Source organism: Accipiter gentilis, unplaced genomic scaffold (genome assembly GCF_929443795.1).
Source record: "Accipiter gentilis unplaced genomic scaffold, bAccGen1.1, whole genome shotgun sequence".
NCBI lineage: Eukaryota > Metazoa > Chordata > Aves > Accipitriformes > Accipitridae > Astur > Astur gentilis.
The window spans coordinates 202,778-227,315 of NW_026060824.1; the positions used below are offsets into that span (position 1 = coordinate 202,778).

Genomic DNA, 24,538 nt, shown 5'->3' on the forward strand with positions numbered 1-24,538 from the left:
CATGTGCACAGAAGGACCACACTGGGTGTCACCACATGCCAAGAGGCCAGGGGGTCATGGCATAGAATTCACTTCATCTACCCAAATAAGAGATGTGGTCCACTCCACCAGGGTGATTAGACACGATTTATAGCATAACAGTAGTGACAAATGTACCTTTCATTAGCAGCACTTCGAGTACTCAAAGCTGCAGCACAAGCTGTGACTGCTTTCTTAGGCACTTGTGCTTTACAGCTTTCCTACCTTCCCCACAGCAACACATTCTCTGATCTGCTGTGTCTCCTGCTGCTCTGCTCTCCTTGGGCTTTTCCTCCAAATAGTGCCCTGCCTGCTTGTGTGGTCACATATGGCGCCTCCTTCACAGCTACAGATGTGCTGATTACATAGAGACAATGTTAGCACTGCTCAGCCAGACAGCAACTCTGGGAAGTCAGCTTCTCTCTCTCCTATCCATTCCTTCACTGGGACCCTTTCTTATCCTACCAGCAGTTTTCACAAAGCAGAGAGGAACTAAATACCTGTCCTGGTTTCAGCTGGGATAGAGTTAACTGTCTTCCTAGTAGCTGGTACAGTGCTATGTTTTGAGTTCAGCATGCAAAGAATGTTGGTAACACTGATGTTTTCAGTTGTTGCTCAGTAGTGTTTAGTCTAAAGTCAAGGTCTTTTCAGCTTCTCATGACAAGCCAGCGAGAAAGCTGGAGGGGCACAAGAAGTTGGCACAGGACAGCGCCAGGGCAGCTGACCCAAAGTAGTCAACAGGGTATTCCATACCGTGTGACGTCCCATCTAGTATAGGAACTGGGGAGTTGCGGGGGGGAGCCGCTGCTCAGGGACTAGCTGGCTGTCGATCGGCGAGTGGTGAGCAATTGCACTGCACATCATTTGTACATTCCAATCCTTTTATTATTGCTGTTGTCATTTTATTAGTGTTATCCTTATCGTTATTAGTCTCTTCCTTCCTGTTCTATTAAATCGTTCTTATCACAACCCACGAGTTTTACTTCTTTTCCCAATTTTCTCCCCCATCCCAATGGGTGGAGGGGGAGTGAGTGAGCAGCTGCGTGGTGCTTAGTTGCTGGCTGGGGTTAAACCACAACAATACCTTTGAGATGCCTACCATTTTGTTAAGCTACTGATCAGGTTCAGCTATGCTTAAGAACTTAAGGGGAAGGCTGACTGAGAGATATACAGCAATTTCCTTTGGAAAAGGATAGCCAGTTTTCCTTAGGAAACCAGGCTAAAAATTATGTCAACAGGAATTGCAAGGCATCCCAGTTTGATATTAGTATCTAGAGGCTTTTAATTGCTCATGGTGGAGACAACTATGTAGTGCATTATTAAACACTTCCTTATCACAATAAAGGCTATCCTTAAGTTAGTGTCTTTTCCTATATACAACTCCCTGACCATATACAGTTTCTTCTGAAAACCTGCAAGGAAGACTGGGCTAGCAACTTCGGTAAGCCAAGCAACTAAACACAGACCCAGGAACAGCCTTGTATGCCCACAGGAGTGCTGCACGGACGTTTGAGACTCACGTGGTTGGAGAGGTATACCACCATCTGGATTTAAAAATATGTTTGTCCTCTATGTGTGGTGGGGGTACCATCATCCATGTCAAGGACTGGGGGTGATCTGCATGCTTACAAAGACAGACCTGGAAGCCTTGCACAGCTGCAAAACAAATGCTCAGAGTTTATTATGGTACCAGATTCACGTGACGTACGTCAGGCAGAGAAGGGTGGTCAAGGACAGGCATTGGGCAGTCCTCAAAGCAGGACTTCTTTACTACCAGGACTTTCTTTAGCCATGGAGCTTCAGCTCAAACTCTCATCCCCATCTTGGAAGTGGATTTCTTCCCTGCCTTTCTGAGGCACAGCTCTGTTAGGACACCCACAGTCCATCTGAATTTCTCAACTTGGGTCTTTTCATGTGTCCGATATTTACAGGGACAGAATCTCTGGCTTTGCTTGTCATCAGTAATACATCTATCCTATGAAGAACAAGAAGACTGGGACACCAAAAAAAACCCCAACCCAAAAGACAGACAAGTCCATTTCTCTTTCAACTGCCTGAAAGAACACCTTCCTCCTTGACCCCTGTCGATATACGCAGAGAGAGAGAGAATGCAGCCTTTGAACAGTAACTGGGATAAATCTCTTTCTCCTCTGATCATTCCCCCTCTGACTCATAAAACTCAATCTACCAAGAAAATAGTGCACAGCTCTCACAAAGCATGACTTGCACCTAGAAGGGAGGCACAATTAAAAGAAGAGACAAGAGAGACAAATGATATGGGAGCCATTTCCTTAATGAACAGAACACTTTTCCCTTCTTATTCGTCATAATGACTACCAATAAAGAACAGGAAGAAGCAACAGGTTTGAATACACCGATGAATTTAAGTTTAATCCAACTAAAGTGCCTAATAACAAGTCTGGATTGAAAAAGATGCTGAGAAGGGTGGTTTTCAGAGAGACTGCTTACATTTTAATGTTTAGCGAGACCTGAATCTGCAGTAGATGGGTACAAAAAACAAGGAGAAAATGTCTTTTCTTTTTTTTTTTAACAAGTTAGGGCAAGTGAGATTCATCTCTCATTTTTGTGTGTTCTTTAAAAAAACAAGAAGAAAATCCAAAAGAAAAAGGCAATAAACAAATACTGAGACCTGGGAGGGAAGGCGGGCTTTATTCTACCCCACGACTAGCCCTCAGCTCCTGTTCTTCGGCAGTCATGGTCACAGCTCTCCCGCAGAGCATCACCTCCCTCTCTGATTTTCAGACCTCGCATACTAGCTTAGGTAGCTACAGCCAAGCTTCGGTGCTGCCCAGAGAGCGTCAAAACATGAGAGGTGCTAAAGGAGTCCTGTAGGTCCCTCTCCACCAGGTCACTAGAGATGGGCTCTTGCTAGGACTCAGGCAAAGTAGGGGGAAGGCCGGCTCATACCCCTTATTCCCACTGATGCCACCTTGACCCACATGATTGAGCCTCGTGGGCTGACTCCCAGCACGCGGTGCTGTGACTGAAGTTTTCGCATTTGGAGCGCTGCAGCATCCTCTCTATCCTGTTGATCAAATGGCCAGTAGCTGGCACGAGCAACACTTTACATCACTCACAACCGAACCCGAAAGACAGGAAGATTAGCTGCCAGGGCGATTTAAGACTCCCAAAGCAGAACAGGAGCAGATAAGGAAAGCAAAGCAAACCGTCCTTGGAAAGATAAAGAAACTTTGCAGCTGACATAGGAAAAGCAGCTATTAAGGTTAGCAGGGGTGCTACCAGTCTCAAGATCAAAGTATTTTGAAAGGTGACAGCAATTAAGAACCCATGCAAGCCTTGAGCTTAAAAACACTCTGACCTTGAAGGAACTCAATCTGCCTTTCTGGTTCCCAGGACATATGGCCTCAGTGACAGATGATCTATATCACTTCCTAGTTCAGTATAGCTACACAGGTATCCCGTAAGGCTTGTCTGGTACAGGACAGAGGGTCTTTGCCTCACCTGCTGACTGTTCAGCTGCCTGCTACCCTGACTCGTCACTTTGGAATCACTGCTGCCCCAAGCCCCCACGTGCTAGATGGAGCCAGCTGGACTACTCCACGATTCCAGACCAACTTCAGCTGTCACACAGAATGGCAGGTTGCACTGAACATTTTGTCTCAGACCAGCATCTCCACTCCTCCCTGGATGTCACCGTCACCTTGTACCATGGGATCTCTCCTCCCACAAAAGCCAGCACAGCCATTACATCCCATAAGCACCACCACAGTCATACACCCCAATCCAGTGTCCCAGGTCTTTGGACTCAAAAGAACAGCCCGTCTCTCCCGTACATCGAAACCAAACAAGTCTAGCAGAAATGATGACATCTTGGACACATCGAGTTTTCCGCTGGAACAGTGCCACCCTGGTGACTTGGTTCACTCCAGGCAGCAGTCTGGGGACAAACGCAGCAGTTTCTCTCCTATCCTCCAATATAAAGCACTTCCACAAACTTCTAGGTGGTATTGGGAGAACAGCACCCAAACTGCCCCTGGTTTCTCTGCTCCCCCTGCTGGGTGCCAGCCCAGCATTATCAAAATGCCTGCTTGGGTAGCGCTGCCAGGCAGCAGCACACGGAAGCTAAAGCAGCCTGTAAAGTTACTACACAGTCTCCCAAAGAGCTCAGTAATTACCACTGTTAATTCTTACCAAGACCAATAGCACCACTACTCTTTAGAGGGACCAAGCAGATCAAAAAGCAGATCCGGGAAGAGAGTTTCCGAGTTACAGGCTTCAGTGTCAGCAACCGCTGACATCTCCAGCCAACAGCCAGATCACGCAGCCCTCCCAAGGCTGTACGGCCACCACCTAATACTCCACACTGGCATCAGTCCACAGCCACTGCCAACGACTGTACGTACATGGATGCTGATCCACGCACAGCTATTCAAAAAAGAAAGGAATCACAGCCCCTGAAATTGTGAACTTGCATATTGGTGCAAAGACAGACAGTGGATATATCGGGTTTGTTGCATAAAGTGTGGGCCAAGAAGCTAATCACTTCTATGTGTCTCATGATACTTTTTTTCCCTTGTCAAAAGGGGATAATCCACCATTCTCCATATTCCACTGTATTTTCAAATGTAATTCAAGTTGGGGCCTCCCCTGCCTTTACTAGACAAATAGAATAAATGCCAGGGAGAATGGATTTTAAATCTACATTTTAAGCACTGGAGTAGTAGAACTAGTCAAGACACAAAATTACTTACAACTGCTCGCTCACTGCAATAGAGAGAGAGGTATAGAGAGGGGGTTCGTTTCATTTGGGTTTTGCTTTACATCTTAAAGACGGATTATTACTGCAGGAAAAGTACAACCGAAATGATTGAAGTAGTCACGTTCCTCCTTCCATGTTTAAATGCGTTTCAAGCTCAGATCTGGAAGCGGAACAAAAGCACACATAGATCTCCTCCGAATTTTCCAAGCTACAGAACAATAAGTACCGCACAGTAGAAAACAAGATCTAATACAAGAGGTGGCAGCTGGGATTTCATGCTGCTTATATGTATTCACATAAAAAGATATGCAATCACAAGCAAGCATCACTCCTTTGACACTGGACAGGCATTCTCTCTCTAGCTGTGCATGGAAGGGATAGTTTTGCCATACACTGCTCCAACAGCAGTCAATCAGAACTAGTAAGGGAGTCGCTGCATTTTACAGTTCGTAGCAGTCACGTTCGAAAGCAAGGCCTGGTTTTTCTCTCTGTAAAATCAGTTCATGCAAGCCCAACGTGGCCCCACGCACCCCCTGAGATTCAGCCAACAGATTCCCAATTAAGACATGCTGAACTGGACAACTTGGAAAGCACATTTCAGTCCCCAAAAGGCAACAGGGTAGCAAGATCTTCCAGTAGTGTCTAGTAAACAAGAAACAAGGAAAGCCCATGCTTGCCAGGCAATCACTTACCCTCAGACACACCAGGCAAAATCTGTCACGGAAGCACTTGAAGATCACCACCCACAGAAGACCTTGAGGAATCAAACATGCAGCCCATCATACAAAAGATGCTACTGCCTCCTAAGCCCCAGTTTGCACCATAATACCAACAAGATCCCAAACTCAGTAAAAACACCACGGTGTTTTTATTTTCTCGTGTCTTTAGACAGTAATTGCAACATACCCTCTTCTCTTCCACTCCCCTGCACAGCTCAAGCGCGCACGGGGCTTCCTTTCTTTATGAAACTAGACAATTAAAATCTACTTTGTAACAACAATTTGTTTGGATTCCCATCTATAAAAGCCTCCAAAAATGCCACACTGTACAGTAATTCCTCTACCGGTGAAATACAAAGGTTCGGTAACGTTTATAAAGCCATTTAAACTGCATGAGCAAAACTATTTTGCTTCATTACATTTTCCGGCCCTTCATGCTATGTACAAGCTCACTGCTTCCAAGAGTCACCCCTACTCACATGATCAAATCATGCCACTTGAAACGCTCCGACATTATTTTGCCATATAAAAAGGTTGAAATTATCGTGACGACGGCAACCTAAGGACTGCAGGTACCCAGAATCTGGTATGAGAAGTGAAAGCTGAAAAAGAGTTAGAGCTCTTGAAATTACACATTTTAAACACCAGAGACACAAAGTGTTTAAAAGCCATTCAATACCACGCCTCACCAGAAAACCAGAAAACCATCAAAGGTTCTGAAACACTTGTCCTGAATCATTTCAATGGAAATATTAAAGAATGAAAACGCCCCAGGGAATTACAGGATTCATTTATATAGACTGACAAACTCACTTTGTGGTAACGCGTTTTTAAATGTCAAGCAGCATAAACAAGGTATCTGAAATTACCACCTAATACAACGACTTGAACTTCAGCGCCTTCAAAATCACACTTAGACGAAGACTGAAATAAGTTTGACAGACTGAGGTATAATCAAAATCACTGTAGTCAAGAGAAATTTATCCAAAGCAAAAACCATTTCATGCTTGCACACATGTGTGTTTACTATAAAAGCAGAGCATAGGTTTTCAACAACGACCAAAAAAAGGCTCAAAAAACACTTGGAAAAAATAAATTCTGCCACTCACTCCGCTTTTGCTGGGCACGCCGATTTTCACATTTTGGTCAAAGATCACTCGGCTTCTCCAGTTTACCTCACTTTGGGAAAATCATTTTCAGAAGACATGCCTCCAAGAAACATCAGACAACTGTACGTCCACATGATTAAATAAGAGGTAGGATCTATCACGCACTTTACAACAGCAGCGACCGCTTGCTTGCAAGCCCCTGGCCAGAATCCTTCTCCTTGGCAAAATAAATTAATGCTAGACAGTTCTCAAGACATCACATCAACAGGAAGAGGGTTAGCTCTCCCTCGCATCAATAAAGCACATCATCTGACCTAAAGCGCAAGTCTTCATCACTACACCACTTTCAGAAGAAACAGTGCCAACCTTCAAAGACATCTTCCTAGAATGAGCTGTCTTTCCTGACCATTTTGACTACTTACAGACTTTATATCTGTCTAGTTCTTCATCTTTTAGGAAGGCTAATGAGGTCGGAGAAGTAAAGGACAAGTCCAGCCAGTATTATTTATGGACCTCTGTTTTCACTCTTGTTCAGTACAGATACGCAGCACTGCGGAATCCTTCGGGACTGATTTCTCCCACCAAACCCACGCTGCAGACTTAATCTTAAAAGCATATCCTCTCGAGGATAAACAAAGTAAGCTCATATCCGCCAGACCTGAAAGATGTTTTCACCAATGCCTCAGGACTGTCCACTGCTGGTAGTTCATCCGCTGAGCTTTCTTCAGGAGGTCTAGGGTCACTGAGGATCCTCGGCTTTGGCCTTTTCTTGAGGTTGCCGGTCAGCCCACCGATAACGGTGTTCCACAAGCAGTTCTGTCATTTAGACCCTGCAAAACCAGACAGTCAGCAAAACACATTCCTAGGCCTACCGTCCAGCCTCTCAGCAGTCTGCAAAACAAAGATGCTCTCTGAACTTTTCACCTTTGCATCACCACCAGTTTGGGATTAAGCCTGAAAACCCAAAAGAAAGCTCCAAGTGGAAATAAGCACTACCTTTCAGCTCATTCCAAGCCCAAGACCACAATGCTTCCCATAAAAAGATTTGGTTTCAGAACAGGGAGTTTTCACATCTCACTAAAAACCATCCTCTCCACGTTAACTTAGAGCTTAGCATGTAGTGGCGTGGCTGTATTTCAAGCCAAAGAACGAACCACAAAACAAAGCACCAAATCCATACAATATTAATCGTTGAGTTTCTCAGTGCTTAAATTACAGACTTGAGAGATCACTGAAGGACTCGCATCCAAAAAACATACTTCTTTTCTGCTGAAATTTCAACTTTTCCCAGCAGACGTTCAAATGCCAAAGTATTTCTAGGGCTGGTCTTTGTACATGTCTTTCCAAGAGTCGCCAGGCGCCTCTTGCATGTCATTCAGAGAACCCATCCTCATCTGCAAGTCTAGCTCCACTGACAAAGTACAATTAGCACCCTTCAGTCAGATCTCCTCCCCCCCCACCGCTCAAGAACAGAATACCTGCCTTACAGCTCATCAAGTTGAAGGACAGGGAGGGGTCACTCCCCACTTAAGACAGGCTCAACCTGGGGAAGAAACCAAATCCGTGTAATCTGCTACCCAACAAGGCTACGAGGAAGCAAAACCCAGCCTGAGAACAGCTTCCCCCCGGGGAGCCCTCCCGCCTTCCCGCCTCAACTCCACTCCCCGTTCTCTCCACCTCCTCCCCCCGGCGGCGCAGGGGAACAGGGGACGGGGACGGGGGCTGGGGTCGGGTCCTCACCCCTTGTCTCTGCCGCTCCTTCCTCCTCAGGGGGAGGAGGACTCCGCGCTCGGCCCCTGCTCCGCCCTGGGCTCCCTCCCTCCCTCCCTCCCGCGGGAGACAGCCCTTCCCCAACTTCTCCAGCGTGGGTCCTTCCCGCGGGCTGCAGTTCCTCACACACTCCTCCAGCGCGGGTCCCTTCCACAGACAGGGTGCAGTCCTTCCGTCACAGCCTGCTCCAGCGCGGGAGCCGCGGCCATTTTGGGGGACATCCGCTCCCCCGCTCCCCTCCACGGGCTGGGGGGGACAGCCTGCCGCCTCCCCGCGGGCTGCGGGGGCATCCCCTCCTCCCCCGCTCCTCCTCCTTCCCTGACCTCGGGATCCGCAGAGGGGTTCCTCTCACGTCCCACTCCCCCGACTCCCTCACGGGGCGTTCCCCTTCGGAAATCTCTTCTCCCAGAGGCGCTACCGCCGTCGCTGAGGGGCTCGGCCTGGGCCAGAGGCGGGGCCGGCTCCGAGCCGGGGGAGCTTCGAGCAGCTTCTCCCAGGAGCCGGCCCTGCGGCCCCTCAAACCCCGCCACACACACACACACACACCCCCCCCAACAAAAAACCGAAAGAGGGAGGGAGCAGATGCCGAGAAGAGCGGCGAAGGACTGCAATGGTGCTCACCTCAGTCAAGAGGCTTCTCTCAGCAGAGGTGCAGCAAGCCTTCATCTTACTGGATTCCAAAGGAGTAACTGTTATAAATGAATTTAGTCCCAAACAGGATTCCAAACAAAGTTAACAATTTATTAAATGAATAAAGGCAAGCTAACAGTGCTGGGCAGGCGGGGAGCTTCTGCTCTACCACAACGCGCGCCGTGAAAAACAAGACAGCTTCTTTTATAGCGTTATATTTGAATTGAAACAAATCGAGTTCAAATTGTATTCACTATATATTTATTAAGGTAGGAAAACAAAGCAGCGCGCTGGGCGGCCGGGGAGTCGCAGCTCCACCAAGGCTCGCAAAATTAGGCAAGCTGAGCAGTCTCTTATTTTCACCGAGGTCGGTCTCCCATCTTCAGTACATCCCTCGCCTTCTTCCGTAATCGTGACTTCCTCAGGATTTATGCTCACTTTTGGTAAATTCACAAGGTATATCAAAAGCTTACATATTTTACATAAATTTAAACAAGGATATAGGTTGTCATGGTATCAGAATACTGCAGCCCAATATCTTTTTTTTTTAAACAACTGCTAGACTGTAAGGTTCCGTTCTCACGGCAGTAAATAACATTGTAGGTAAGTTTTTCTTGTCAAAACAGGATGTTCTCGCATCTGGTGTAACAAGTTCTTTTCCCTTGCTTAACTTCTTTGATCAGCAAATTACCTATAATTACTTATTACACCAGGAGGTGCCGAGAAGTTGAAAAATTGCTAATAGGCACAAAGTCAGCAAAAATCTTGGATAACCGGAGGAAAGGTAAAGGCAGCGGGGGCAGATCAGACCACCGACTCAGTTCACGACCAAAAGACTTACCCACCCCCCCCACCCCCTGCCTTGGGCATGTGCTGTAGAAGAAAAGACCACTGGACCTTTAATTCGAAGCGGGGGAACTTCAACCCGATAGAAACTGTGCGAGACAAGCGACTCCCGGTAATAGTTTGGGGGAAGAACTTTGGAAATCGAATGTGTATAACTGAACTTGATAGCATATGTCCATACATTTCATGTGGTTTGTTCAAACTTTTATGGTTTTAGTATTTTGTACCTTCGATGAAAACTGGTTTGCTGCTAGATGACTGTCTAAGTGAGATTTGATAAATGATCATGCATTAACATTATGGTTGAAACAAGAGGCAAAGGGTAACTGGGGAGATAATTACAAGAGTGTAGTCAAGTGATTACCTAGTAAATCTTCGTAAGTTTTGCAGTTCTTTGCTCTTATGATGTGATGTTCCTGTTTGCTAGATGAGAACAATGCTGAAATCTGACCACATGTGATTGAAACTGCATTAAGCTTCAAGATCAAAGAACAAGGACAAGAATAAAGACTTCAAGGACAGCCAGCAAGAACTTCAATGAGTCGGTGGTCGCAAAAGCAGCCCTTCGACTCAAAGGGATCCTTCATTGCGCATGATCGGATGTAGGCAGTACCAAGAAAATCAGTTGCGATCATTTTTATGTATATGTATACTAAAACTCGATTAATATGCAATTACTTATTCTATAATGATACCGAAAAGCCGGTCAAAGAAACTCTCTAAGACTCATTTTGGAGTTTTAGAAAGCAGGCATTCTTTATTGCAGCGCTGGATGCACGGGGTATAGTTCCACCTAGCGTGCATACCGTATCAGCTTTAGCACTAACAGGTTATATAGAATAACTAATTGCATATTAATCAGATTAGTACACATATACGCAAAAATAATTGCAACTGATTATCTTAGCACTGCCTACATCTGATCATGCACAATGAAGGATCCCTTTGAAGAAACACTCTGAGGCTCGATTTTGGAGTTTTAGAAAGCAGGCATTCTTTATTGCAGCGCTGGATGCACGGGGGGGCAGGGGGGGTAGTTCCTCCTAGTGAGCATACCGTTACCTACAGCAAGGCAAGCTTATATTGTTCTAATCATATACTTATTTACATTATCCTTGACATAGTGCCCGCCCTTTGGGCATGCGCAGTGTGGCTCCTCTCTTTTTCCTAGTTAGCTGGCCTCGGCAGGTTTTAATGGCTGGATGCACCAATGTCTGTCCCAGCGGCAGGTGGGGGACAGGGCTCTGCCCTTCGTGAGACCCCCAGCCCCTGGAAGATGGGTAGGTCAAAGGACCCTGATGGGAGCCCTGCAGGGCCTCATCCCTTGGACCGACAGGCACCTTCCCTTGTCACACAGAGCATCTCATGGGCTGGAAAAGGGATGCTCTGGAGAGCTTCTGGCAAATCTCTGGAGAAGAGCTTCTCCCCGCCCCTCTCCCAGGGGCTTTCTCGGCTCTGGTGCCCTTCCCAAGGACAGCCCCACAGGTGGGTGCAGCCAGCATGGCAGGAAAGAACAGGCAGCAGCCACAGCGGTCAGCACAGCGGCAAAGCCGAGGATAAAGCCTTATCACCCAAGTGTGATAAAGCCTTAGTAACCAAGTGTGCTGCTCCTCGGACAGGAGTATTCCTGCCTAAGCTCACCACACCTTGCATTTCCCTGTGGCTTTCGGCAGGATATGAATGGCTCTTCAGTGCCGGTGGTCGCTCCCCTCTTTCAGTAACAATTGCAAATTTTCTTCCTGTTGGACGCACCTCAGTTCCAGCCTCTTGGGGATTGAAAGCTGGCACAGCATGGGTGCCAGAGACGTTCCCACAGCTTGGCTGGCGTCCACAAGGAGGAGTCTGTCTTTAGCCACGATGGTCATTTCCAGGGAAAACAGCTTGTTGTATTGACCAGGACCCTACGCGGACAACAGAAGAGCAGGGATGCGGCCATTTGCCACAAGTCCAGTGGAGCGGGCTGCTCAAACACAGCCCACGGTGACTTTCTGTGCTGCTGGGCCTGTGGGGACAAAGGATTAAGCCTGAATTACCTGCATGAAATAGAGCTATCGCTAGCCTTGTGCAACAGCACCCAGGAGCTGGTCCTGAAAACCACCAATCCAGGACACGGAAAGCTTTTAACCGCTGTGGCTATTCTGGAATAGACTGTGCCGTGTGCGTCCATTTCTACTAACAATGCTTCTCCTGCAGCCAAAAAGGAGTTTGAGAGCTTGCTTATGGCTAAAGGGGGTTGGTGGCCTCGGGCGGTGGCTGAGGCTTGGGGCTTGCACTGCCCGTGACCAGCTATGATCACAGAGTGAGAGAGGAAAGACTTTCCCTGGGGAAGAGGCACCAGGGGGTGGTTGAGGTGGAGGAAAACTTCACCACGGTTTTGCTTGTAGGTGGAAAGTTCTGGATCAGAGAGGAATTCTACATCTTCCATAGCAGGGCACAGGTAGAGTCTTCTGTTGGTACCAAGTAGAGGCAGACAAAGTGGCTCATTGAATGGGAATGATCTAGGGAAATTTACTTGGCTATTAAAATCCCCATTGCTCTAGCAGTTGAATCTTTTTTCTCTATCCTTTTTTTTGGAAGGGGGTGGCAGGAGGGGCATGGATAATTTATCTTCACAAAAACAGGCATTGTAGCAGTCAAGATGGAATAGGCCTTTCTCATGTACCTTTTCTTTTTTGAACGTGGTGAATTCACTCTGCTGGTCAATAGCCCACTGAGTTCAATAGACACCTTGGATTTTCATCCTTCGGCTCAAGAGCTAGACGCAACCTCCTGTCGCTGGCGTTAGCACAATTAATGCAGATAATCTGCTATCTTCTACCTAATAATCTCGGCTCCATACTACCTAACGATCTATGCGAGAGTACAACCCGATCCAATGTTACACGCAACATCAGCACTGTGAAGAGCTGTGACCTTCAAATGACAAAGGAGACATTTTGAACACCTTTTAAGAGCTTGCAGGAATACAAAGGGGAAGCACTGTGTAAACAATACCCAAACCAATACGGATTTTCCCCCTAAATTTCTGAACCTCCTGTGACAAGTGATGGCCTACCAAAGTGCATGTCTGCCCCCCTGCGCTGCCCCACATCGGACCTGTTCACATTCCCTGGTCTGGGAGATGGGGCAGAGTGGACCCTCGGGCAGCTGGCAGCTTGTGGCACACAAGCGGGAGGAGAGGCTCACGCGCCGGAGGGTCCTGCTGTCAATCAGGGGGATCTTGACAGGCTGGAGAAAGGGGCTGACAGGAACCTCATGTAGTTCAACAAGGGGAAGAGCAAAGTCCTGGAGACCTGGGCACGGACGAACAAGCCCTTGCACCAGTAAGTGCTGGGGGACACCCAGCTGGAAAGCAGCTGTGCAGACACCTGGGCTCACGGTGGACGCCAAGTTGACCGATTTCGAGCCAGAAAAGTGCCCCTGGGGCAAAGGCGGCCAAGTGCACCCCGGGCTGCAGCAGGGAAAGCATTGGCAACAGGTGGAGGTAGGTGGTCCTTCCCCTCTGCTGGGTCCGTCCAGCCCGGCCGGGGCTCCCCAGTGCCAGGCAGAGCCGGCCATACTGGAGAGAACTCTCCCCCCAGTGCCCCGCCCACTTTCCGTTGGGCTCAGAATGTTCGTCCCTTGGGCTCAGAATGTTGGTCAGTTGGAGCCCACAGCCACCAGAGACAGCAGCACGGAGCTGTGCTGGCACGCAGGAGCGCTGGGAGGAGGCAGGATCTGGCCGAGCAGCACTGAGCCGGCACCGGCACCTCGCTTCCCATCCCCGCTGTCGCCGACTGGCCCGCGTCCTTGGTCCACGGCGAGGGTCCTCCTCTCCCGGGCAGGATGGGCCAGGCCAACTGCTGCTGCGGCTCCAGGTGGGCTCTCCCTGTGCCTCGGGGACACGCGGGCACGGCCGGGACCCGCGGCGGCCTTTCTCATGCCCGCCGCTCTCTGCTCTGCAGGGAGGCTCTCACCGACGCCGAGCCGGTGCTGAGCGCGGACGTGCGGCTGACCCGGGGCCGCAAGAGGAGCGAGAGGCGCCTTCTCCTCCTCCAGGAGGAAGTGGTGGTCGCCAAGCTGCGGTAAGACCCTCAGAGCCCAGCTGCCTTTCCCCCACCCCTGGCCCTGGCACCAGGGCAGGGACACCCCGGCACCAGCCCCAGGCCCCGGGACCGTGGTGCTGGATGCACCCATCGATGTCCGTCTCAAGGGCAGGTGGGGGACGGGGGTCTGCCCGGGGGGACCCCCAGGAGGCCACCTCCAGCTCACCGCCTGCCTCTCCTCTCTGCAGACGTGGCACCACCCTGCGCCCACAGCTCCGCCTGGCCCTGGACCAGCTGTGGGTGCTGAGCGGCGGAAAGGAGGCGGCGGGGGAGGAAGAAGAGGAGGAGGAAGGCAGCGATGAGGACAGGACCTCCATCATCCTCATCTGGCCCACTGGCTCCTGCGTTGCCGCTTTCGGGTGAGTCGTGGTGCCACGTCCCATGGCCGGGCAGGAGAGGTTCCCAACCGTGCCCACACCATCCTCTGCCCTGCGTGCAGAGCCTGGGCAGGGAGCGGGAAGCACGCCGGCAGGGAGGGATGGGGGCATTGCCAGGTCCTGCATCCCCCGGTGCCCTTTGGGTCCCCAGAAGAGAAGGGCAAAAGCAGCTGCTCTGGCAGGACGCGGGGAGCCAGGGCTTGGGCAGTGTCTCTGTCCTGCCCCGCAGGGCTTCGTCCTGCCCCTGAATCCTTCCTTCCCCACGGGCTGGGGGGCAGCGGGGCCTGACGCTGGTTCTCCTCTCTTTCTGCAGCTCCCAGGCACTGAAGGAGCTGTGGGTGGGCACACTGCTGGGGTAAGCCGGGGGGGATGCTGCAGGCGCAGCCGGAGGGGCTACACATCTCCCTAGCTGGGGAGAGGTGCCCTCGCGGCTGCGGGCAGCTCTCGGGCAGAGCTGCCTCAAAGGAGAGAAGGGGCAGCTTGGGGCTCAGCCAGCTCTCTCCCTGTACCTTGCCGGTGCACAGGACACCAGGAGGAGCAAAGAGAGCCCGCGTGACCTGTCTCCCCTCCCTCAGACCCCTGGAGAAGGAGCTGAGCCGCCGCCACGCCGTGAGTGTCTCTCCGGTCTGGGCTCTGTCCCCGAGCCCTGGTCCTCCAGCTGAGCAGCAGAGGCATCGCTGCTCACCTTCCTCCGCTCCTTCTCTCTTGCCCAGTGGAGGTCATTCAGTGCCAGGAGCCTGGAGAGGCTGATGGAGGACCAGGCAGAGGTGAGAATGGGTGGGGGAGGCACCAGGAATGCCAGCACATCCTCACTGGCTGCACTGGGGGGAAACCTGCCCGGTGGGGCAGAGAGCCCGGGAGGGCAGGGGGTCCCAGCTCTGCTGCGCTCAGGCTGCTGGTGCCGGGTGGCAGCTTGCCGGTGGCCCTTTCTGCTGCGGGGCTGCTCTCTAAGCGCAGCCCGTTTCTTGCAGGATCACCCCAAGCAAGGGCCACCGACAGCCCCGTCTGTCAAAGCTGGGGGACTTTGCCGCTCACCAGGTGAGTTCCGGAAAGAAACGCATTGTCCTGCAAATGGTTGAGCTGTGCTCACTTGTCCCTTGAGTGTCGCCATGCAGGTGCGGCACCCCAAGGGAGGACGTCACCTGGACGAGCAAGGGCACCCGCTGGGCAGCAGCTGCTGGACGTGGTTCTACGGGGACCCAGAGCCTCTCCTGCTGCCCACAGCTTGGAGAAGGGCAGGGCAAGGGCTGGGACAGGTTGTCCCGGTGGCACGCCAGCTCTCAGGAGCCTCCGAGCTGGAGACGCTGAGCTGGAGCTGTGGTTCCAGCTGCTGGCTCCCTGCCCATCCTGCCTCACCGCTCAGCACCGTGTTGCAGGCAGGGCAGGCTCCAGGAGTGCTGGCCCGGCTGTCTCCATTGACGCGCTCTTGCTCCATGTTCCTTTTCAGAAGAAGGGAACAGCATCAGCAGCAGGAAGAGGAGGAGGAGGAGGATGGGACTGCCCTGGCCCTTTGCTCTGCGGAGGACCCCGGCTGCTGCCCAGGCGCCAGGGCAGGCGGGCTCCGGCTGCAGCAGGGCGCTCTTTGGACAGCCCCTGGCAGCCCTCTGCGGGGAGGACGGCTCCCTGCCCCAGCCCATCCAGGTAAGCCAGCCTGGGCAGGGGGTCCCCAGCCCTCCCTCCGGCTGCTCCAGAGGGGAGGTGGGTGTCCCCAGGAGCTCTGGGGATGGGGGATTGGGCCCTTCACCCCCAGAAGACGCTTCTGGTGCCAGCCCCCTTTGCGGGGGGCAAGGAGCAGGATCTGGGGTAGTGCTTTGGTCGCTGCTGTTGGAAGGCAGCTTCTCAGCCAAACAACTGTCCTCCTGCCCCTGCTGCAGGAGATGCTGGCTGTCCTGCACAAGGAAGGACCGTCGACAGAAGGGATATTCCGAAGAGCTGCCGGCGGGACAGAGTTTCGTGAGCTGAGGGAGGCCCTGGACCACGGTGCGGATGTCGACCTGGGCAGCCAGCCTGCGCTGCTGCTGGCCGTCATCTTGAAGGTGAGTGCTTCCGACCTGCAGCTGGAAGAGCTCCTGCCTGGCCTGCAGTGTTCAGAGGCTCACCTGGAGCCCCTGGCATTGCAGGACTTCCTCCGAAGCATCCCCGCCAAGCTCCTCGTGACAGACCTCTACGAGGACTGGATGGCAGCGATGCAGAAGAGCGGCAAGGAGGAGAAGGTTGAAGAGCTGAAAGCGTAAGTGTGGGCAGCAGCCTGCCTGTTGAGGAGGGACTGGTAGAGGCCTAGGACTTGCCTGAAAAGGGACAGTCTCCTTAAAAGGCTGTGTCTTCTGACAACTTGCTTTTGCTGGGGTGGGCTTAGATTTCAGGGGAAATGGAGAGGGAGCCTTCCCTTGCCTGGGCTTGGGTGAAATGAGGAGCTGGGCAGCAACGCTGTGCTTCCTTCCTGAAGTGCAGGAGCACTGACCGCTGGCTGAGAGCACCCGGAAAGCTGCGCAACCCACCTGCGTTGGGCAAGCTTCAGGGATGGCTGTGGGCAGCATCTTCTCTATTAACGTTGAGTTCCTCCTGCTCCCTCAGGGTGGCCGAGAAGTTGCCTGGAGCCAATCTCCTCCTCCTCAAGCGGCTGCTGGCCCTCCTCCAGCACATCGGCCACAACGCCTCCAGCAGCAGAATGAGCGCCAGCAACCTGGCCATCTGCCTTGGGCCAAATCTGCTGAGCCCACCTCACGAGGACCTGCTCCCCCTCGAGGCCATGCTGGCGGTGACTGAGAAGGTGCGCTGTACCGAGCAGCCGGCTGCAGCCTTGCCGGCCCATCCGAGCTTGGCTGCTCAGAGGGCCCTGGCTGCCTCCTCTCTTGAGCAAATGCTGGTGGGGTGGCTGCCTGCAAGAGCAGCCCCACAACCACAGCCTCCTGCGCAGAGGCAAGGGTCGGGAGGGGGAAAGGCTGCGTGACACATTTTCAGGCACCTGGGTTGAGACTGAGGGTTTGATGTGTGCAGGTGAACGTGCTGGTGGCGTTTCTCATTGAAAACTGCGGTGACATCTTTGTGGAGGAGATGGCTGGCCGCTCCTGTCCATCAGCCGGGGAGTCGCCAGCACCCATGGACAGAGCCACAGGTACGAGGAGGAACTGAGGGCTGTCACAGGCTGGGGCTTAGGGTACCAGAACCGTCAGCATCAAGAAGACAGCTGGTGCAGGGCTTTGGGTGGGTTTTGTTTTAGGTGTGCTTTACTTCCAAGGAGTCAATTTGCTGCACGTGCTTTTCCTTTCTAGACCTGCATTTGGAAGAGCAAAGTGGCCCTGCAGGCAGAGCAGTCAAGGACCACCAGGCAGAGGCCTTGCTGCACACACCACCTGCCTCTGTGCTGGACGTCCTCAAAGAAGCTGGGGGAGACGCGGTGGTGGAGTCCGAAACGGCAGAGGTATGGCAGCTCCATCAGGAGCTACCCTCCTACCCGAGACACGGTATCCCTGTGTTTGTTGAGCTGCCAGAAACAAACCGAGTGTCACACACCCGTGTGAATCCTGTGTTCCAAAGTGAGGCCCTTGGAAGAAAGGGCTAATGCAAACCAGCCAAAGGGATCTTCTCTGTAGGGCTAAGGCAGCATTTTGCCAAAGAGTCGCCTGCTACTCCAGGGTGTCCCTTGCCACCTGCTGACTCTGACATTTCTGTTGTAGGCACCCGTTGCTTTGGCTCCAGCCACCCCAGGGACCACAGTAGACTCCCTGGGATGCACAGAAGGACTAAAGAGCATTTCAGAAGAAAGAAGGTAAAATGAGTCAGCTTTGGGTAAATCAAGAACTGATTCTAGTTGATCCTGGCTTTACCTCCCTAATCATACTGTGGGATGGAAAGGTTTGCAGGCTCCCCCCAGGAAAAGGAAAACGGAAAGAAAAGAAAGAGAAAACAGGCCTGGGCAGAGGAGAGGGAATGCCAACGAGAAAAGAAAAGAAGGAAGAGAGAAAGAGATGGGGACTTAAAAGAAGCAGGAAGGTCCAGCAGTTCAGGAAGCCCAGGTGTGTACCAGGCTCTGCTGCCCATCTTTCCCAACTCTCACCGCTGCTGCAAGTCAGTCCGACCCGCTGGCAAGGGACGGTGCTGCGCGGGGCTTGGAAATAACTCCATGGCCGCTCCCCAGGGGCTCCCCATCGAGCCCTGCTGCGTGGCACAGGGGCCCTGTGCATCTGTGCACGCATGCAGGTCTCTAAGGGCATTTCCCGTGGGGATAAGGCGCCAGAGCCGTCCCCTGGTTGATGCCAGCCATAGCTCTCTCTTCTGGGCTATGAACAATTCCTCATCAACGGTGTTCCCCAAAGAAAGGGGAAGCGAGTCATGCCTATTCCTGCCTTTGTGGGTTTATCAGTGCTCTCTGACTCTGTCCTTGTAGGTGCCGTTTCCCTGTTACTGGCTGAAGCCCTGTGACTCCCAGGCCCGCCCCTCACTGCAGTTGATGTTTGCAATAAAAGGATCTTTTCTCTCTTCTGAGTGTGTCTGCCATACGATATTCTGGAGTAGGTAGATGGGGTTTTGTGACGAGTCCTCGGGGAGGAGTCTGGGATCTTGCCTTGTCCCAGCATCCTTTACCGCAGGCATCAGGGCTGAGTTCAGGTGCTTTAGGAGTGAAACCAAAGCACGGACTCACACAGGAGGGTGGAGGTTGGAAGGGACCTGTAGAGTTCCTCTGGTCCAACCCGCCTGCTCAAGCAGGCTCACCTAGAGCAGGTTGCCCGGGACAATGTGCCCTTGGGTTTTGAACATCGCCAAGGACGGAGACTCCGCAAACTCCCTGGGCAACCTGTGCCAGTGTTTGACCACGTCGACAGGAAAAAGTTGTTTTCTCAAGTGCAGCTGGAGCATATCATGTGTTTTAATTTGTGCCTGTTGCCGCTGGTGCTCTCAGTGGGCACTCTTGAGAAGAGCCTGGCTCCCTCATCTTCATTCCCTCCCAGCAGGTTTAGATAGATTGGTATAGATAGATAGATAAGACACCCCCCCACTCCCCGGCTTTCTCTTCTCCCCACGGCAGTGTGCCAGCTTAAAAGCACCAGGGCAAAGTCGGCTTCCTTGAGGCTCCTTGTTTTGCAGGTGACCTGGAGACGTGGAGGTGCGTGAGGTTCCCCTGCCAAGAGAGGCAGAGGGCTGGAGGGCACAGCTGGACTCCTGCTCCTGCAACAGCAGGGACTCGCTGGCCAGAAATGGCCCCGAGGACCCCGGCAAGGGGCTGTGCTCAGTGCTGCAGAGGAAGGGGAAACTCCCCCCGGGAGCTGTGCCAATCTGCCCGGGGGAAAAAACTCCTTCCTGAGCCCAGCCCTGGTGCCCCGAGCAGGGTCCGGGGAGCTCCTGCGGGGGAGCGCGTTTGGGGTCGGCAGCCAGGGACCTTTTCCAGCCTGTTTGGTGCAAAGGCACGGGTGGGCGTGGGGCATCAGTCCCGGGAGAGCCGTGGCTGACTCCTCTTTCCCGGGAAGGGCAGGTCGCTCTCGCCGTGTCTCTGTCCTGCGCCCACCCGGGTTTCTTTGTCCTGCCAGCTGCTGCCCAGCGAGGAGGGTTCGGCTGAGCTCAGCGGGGATGTCCCGGGACCCGCCGAAGGAGAGCTCCTGCTTGGTCAGCATCCTGACCGCTAGCCCCGCTCTCGGGACGGCACGGCACGTCCCACGCGTGAAGCGGTGCCTGGGCTTGCCCTGGGAGCGGCACGACTCGGGAGCGTTCTCCGGCTGCTGCGGCTCCCGTCCGTGCGATGGACGGAGGCGGCGGTTTCCCTGGCGGCTCTCCGCTGGTCTCGGCCCGCGGGCCGCGACCCCTCGGGCTCCGTTTGGGCAGCCCTGCCCCGCACGCTGGGGATGGAAAGCGGCGCGATCCTGCTGCAGCTGCAGCTGCCGCGGGGACAAAGCCACGGGGGAGTGAGCGAGCGAGCGAGCAGCCTCGTGGTGCTTGGTCGCCAGCTGGGCTGAAACCACCACAGTCCTTGTTTGCTGACATCACGCAACTGGGGAGAGAAGGGGCTGAGCTCCCAGGGCCACTGCCAGCAGACTGTCATTAGGCACCAGAGTCAACGTTGACTCGAGAGGCCTGGGCAGAGCCCAGACCCCCCTGAAAGCAGCTGCAAGACCTGCCACGAGGTACAGGCCAACTCCTCTGATGCTTCGGGCTCACGCTGGAACCCCAAGCGCTCCAAGCCCCAAAATGCAGCTGCCTCTGCAGCGCAGCAGCAGCCAGTGCCGAGCAGCGTGGGGAGCTGGAGCAGAGGGGGGGGCGCCCGAGCCGGGCTCGGCTCCCTTCGGGTCCACTCGGCTCCCTTCGGCTCCCCTCGGCTCGGTTCGGCTCCTCTCGGCTGCGCTCGGCTCCCTTCGGCTCATCTCTTCGTCTGGGCTCGGCTCCTCTCGGCTGGGCTCGGCTCGGTTCGGCTCCTCTCGCCTGCGCTCGGCTCCCCTCGGCTCCGCTCGGCTCCTCTCGTTTGCGCTCGGCTGCCCTCGGCTCCGCTCCGGCCGCAGCCCCGGCCCGGCCCCGCCTGAGGCAAGGGCGGGCGGCGGGCGCGGCGGGGCCGGTGGCCGTGGCGGGGGCTCCTCCCCGTCCGTGGAGCGGTGGGCTGCCCGGCGGTCGCCAGCGCCGGGGCTGCCCGGGGGCCCCGCAGGCCGGCAGCGGGGCTGAGGCGGCGGCGGCGGCGGCGGTGGCGGCATCTCCCCTCGCGGCAGGCCGGGGCGCCGGGTCCCGGCCTTCCCCCCGCAGGCCCGGCCAGCCCCGGCCCCTCCCTGCCGCCCCCGGGGCTGCGGGGGCAGCAGGGGACTGCCTGCCGCTGGTGGCTGTCCGGCGGAGGCCGGAGGGCACCGCGGAGACGTGCGGCTGTGTGTGGAGAGAAAGGAGTTTCTGCCGGCTGTCCCCGCAGGGAAGGGACCCGCAGCCGCCGGGGGTCTCCCTCCCTCCCTCCCTCCCTCCCAGCCTGGCGTGGGTGGCGGGCTGCGACACAGTCCTGCCCGGGCGTTCTTGGCAGCCCCCGGGGCAAGAGGCCCTGGAGGGAGCTTCAGGGAGGTCGGCAGTGGCGTTTCCAGAGCAGTCGCGTCCCGTTGGCTCTCCTGCTTCCTTCCCTCGGCTGGGAGAACGGAGGACGTCCTCGACAGCAGGTACCTGTCGGTTGCCTGAAACCAGGAGGTTCCTAGGAGACCCTAAATTGGGATGGGACGGGGGGGGCTGCTCTTTTCCTGCCCTCTTTCACTGACCGTGAAAGCGGTCGCTTCCGAGGGGCTACTGCGCTTGCACGGGAGTGTAATGGGAGTAATGGGAGCTGTAAAAAGCGCTCCTGTTCCAGTGCCGTGCGTGGGTTTCGTGCTTCAGTGGGAAAAGAGGCTGGTTTTACTGACGGTGTTTTGAAATTTTGTTTAAAGCGTTCAGCTGAGAAGCTCTCGAGCCTCTGTAGTGGTTTAACCCCAGCCGGCAGCTAAGCCCCGCACGGCCGCTCGCTCGCTGCCCCGCAGTGGGAGGAGGGAGAGGATCGGAAGGGTGAATCAACTCGCGGGTTGGGATAAAGATGGTTTAACAACTAAAAGCTGTGCACGCGAGCAAAGCAAAGTCAGGAATTCAGTCACTGCTTCCCATTGTCTGGCAGGTGTTTAGTTTGCAGGCAAGCAGGGTTCCATCACGCCTAACAGTTACTTGGGCATGTCCCCCCTTCCTTCTTCTTCCCCCAGTTATATTGCTGAGCGTGACATCCTGTGGTCTGGAATATCCCTTGGGTCAGTTGGGGTCATCTGTCCCAGCCTTGTGCTGCCCCCCCCCCCCCCCCCAGCTTCTTGTGCACCCGCAGCCGACTCCCTGGTGGGGTGGGGTGGGGTGAGGAGCAGAAAAGGCCTTGATGCTGGGTAAGCACTGCTTTCAGCACAAATCCAAAACGTAGCCCCGTGCAAGCTACTGTGGGGAAAATTAACTCTCTGCCAGTCAAAACCAGCACAGCCGTGGAGCTCTGTACGCAAAGTATGTCCTTCTTTCTTGGGCTGTCTGCTGGTAGCAATGTGCCTTTTGCTGGCCTGGCAATCTGGCGCTCAAGTGTGGATGTGGAAAGAGTCTTTGGAAACTCTCAGTGGCAGCAGTTGTTTGTTGTGCTCTTGGGATTTTTTCTTTCACAAGGTTCCCCTTGCGCTGCCACTCCTCTTTGCGACGTGTTTGTGACAAACCTGTCGTGTTGTTTGGAAAGAAGAGCGTGCCTCTGCTGCAGGCAGAGGGGCTGAGCAGGCCTTTTAGGATAACTGCTGCTCTCAGTTTCTAGAAGGCACTGTAGTGGCAAGCCTGAGAAAGGAGAGTGAAGGGAGAGTGTTTTAGTCTGTGGTACTGCTGGCATGCAAGGCAGAGAAAGGAAAGCGGCCTTTGGGTGTGCAGGGCACAAGGAATAGGAGGGTTGTGGGAGGTAACAGTTGTGTGGTAAGGCTGCAATGGGAAGTTTGAGTTAGCAGCCAGCAAAGTAACTAAAGCACAGGGTGCTGAGCAGCCTGGTCAGCTGGGGAGGATGTAAATCAAGTGAGGAGGATGGTCCTTTAGAAGTGAAAAAGAGACTTTCCCTGAGGGTGTTGCCCTGGAGGAATCTGCTTGTGTCTGCTAGTCAGGCAGACAGAGATGATGGGCAAGTGCTTCTGTGAGTGGGCAAAACCTTGACCAGCTCAGTCAAGGAGCTCTGGAGCTTTTAGTTTGAGAGGGGACTGGGAATTGCTGGAGGCTGCTATCTGTAATAATTCCAGAAGTTTGAGCTGCTCTGAAAAAGGAGCTGGAGCTGCTTAGGTGTAAGGGTTGTATTTTTAAGCAGGTGCCTCTAGATTGGGTCCTGCTGAAGGAGTGTTCTGTAGGGCTCAAACTTGGTCTGAAACTTTATGAGTTGTTGGTGTCTCAGCCTCTGATAAAAAATGAATAATGACAGTATTCATAAGTATTAATAAAAAAGCCGTGGCTCAGCATAATCTGGCTCCCTGTGTACGTTGTTGCAAGGGTGTGATCATCATCAGACAGCAGTTCAAGGTTGATGCCCTCAGAGGCTTTTGGAAAATGTTCTGAACTGTTGAGGTTAATTCTCTTTTCAGGTGGTGGCACCCGTGCAGAAACTAGGACTTGATCAAGCTAGGAATCATTGGCCTTGCAGGCCAAGCTCTGCAAGAGCTTGGATGTCCCGCACTCATTTCCATGAGTGCAAAATCATTGTAGCGTTTCCCACATGCCTCGTGACCTGCCCCAGATTGAAGATTTTGGGGGTTTGATTTTTTTTTTATATGTTTTTTCTCCTCAGGTAGTAGGAAGTCAGGTTTCCCAAAGTTTTGGGGGTTGGGGTTTTCGGTTTGTTTTTTTCCCCCTACCTTCTGTGCATTATGTGCTCAAGCAGAAAGTAGATTCGAATGAGGAGCTTCCTTTTGAGGACTAAAGGATGCCTCAGTGCCTTGTTGCCATTGTAGCTGTGAGTGTAGGTGTAGTAGCAGACATCTCTTTTCTTATTTTTAATATCATTATTATTATTTTTAGGTTTTGACTTAAACCAACCCTTGTCGGCCTAATTAAGCTTTTTTTTATTGTCTGACCCCAGATCTCACAGGGACAAACACAGCAGCAGTATCTAAGCAAGGGATCAGGCTGCATGTGCTCAGAGGGGTGGTGGGATTTGGTTAAGCAGCCTTAATGTTGTGGATGTCTGCAACTCTTGCATCTCACGTTACGGCCCTGTTTGCCATGCCCCTCTCGCCTCTGGTTTCTTGCTCCAGGTGCGGTCCACAGTGAGCGACTTTGCTGTTTTCCTCACCATCGTCATCATGGTGCTCCTTGACTTTGTGGTTGGGATCCCATCGCCGAAGCTCCAGGTCCCCTATGCGTTCGAGGTAACGGGATGTTTTGGCACGTGGGGGTGCCACAAGGTGATGGCGGGGCAGGGCAGGGCTGAGTCTGGAGGAGATGCTGGTGGTGTGACCATCTCCTCTTCCACCTCCAAGTGCCTTGCTTCCTCCTGGAAACGAGAAGATGGCCCCAAAACTAGATACCTACGGGGGAAGTATCTAGAGGTGCTTGCAAAGAGGAGACTGGCACTGCTGAAGCCCCCGGGAGAGGGGGACATGAAGCCAGGGCTGGGAGGTGCTCTGACACAGGGAGGGAGGGGAAAATGAAAGACAGTGGAGTGCCTGGGCTGGGAGACGATGCTGATGCGTGGGCTTTGTTGCAGCCTACCAGAGATGACCGCGGGTGGTTCATCAACCCCATAGGTCCCAACCATTGGTGGGCGGTGTTG

At 53.5% G+C, this 24,538-nt stretch overlaps 4 protein-coding genes and 1 long non-coding RNA gene across 7 annotated transcripts in view; 3 read left to right on the forward strand and 2 right to left on the reverse strand.

Moving 5' to 3' along the window:
- Positions 1–24,538, forward strand: part of LOC126036843 (electroneutral sodium bicarbonate exchanger 1-like) — a 720,476-nt gene that overhangs the window by 80,778 nt on the left and 615,160 nt on the right. The window lies entirely within an intron of this gene.
- The window catches only part of LOC126036799 (uncharacterized), a 300,228-nt gene that overhangs the window by 65,099 nt on the left and 210,591 nt on the right, over positions 1–24,538 (reverse strand). The gene's annotated exons all lie outside the window — the stretch shown is intronic.
- LOC126036835 (U3 small nucleolar RNA-interacting protein 2-like) overlaps positions 1–24,538 on the reverse strand; it is a 281,947-nt gene that overhangs the window by 57,246 nt on the left and 200,163 nt on the right. The window lies entirely within an intron of this gene.
- LOC126036850 (uncharacterized) lies at positions 14,866–15,309 on the forward strand. Its single transcript, XR_007505403.1, has 3 exons — positions 14,866–14,904; positions 15,009–15,062; positions 15,267–15,309. It is a non-coding gene; the product is annotated as an uncharacterized LOC126036850 (long non-coding RNA).
- Positions 15,787–18,068, forward strand: LOC126036893 (T-cell activation Rho GTPase-activating protein-like). Its single transcript, XM_049797110.1, has 7 exons — positions 15,787–15,936; positions 16,170–16,331; positions 16,416–16,525; positions 16,870–17,065; positions 17,293–17,410; positions 17,568–17,716; positions 17,973–18,068. Exons 1-7 carry the CDS (start codon positions 15,787–15,789, stop codon positions 18,066–18,068), a joined length of 981 nt encoding a protein of 326 aa, XP_049653067.1.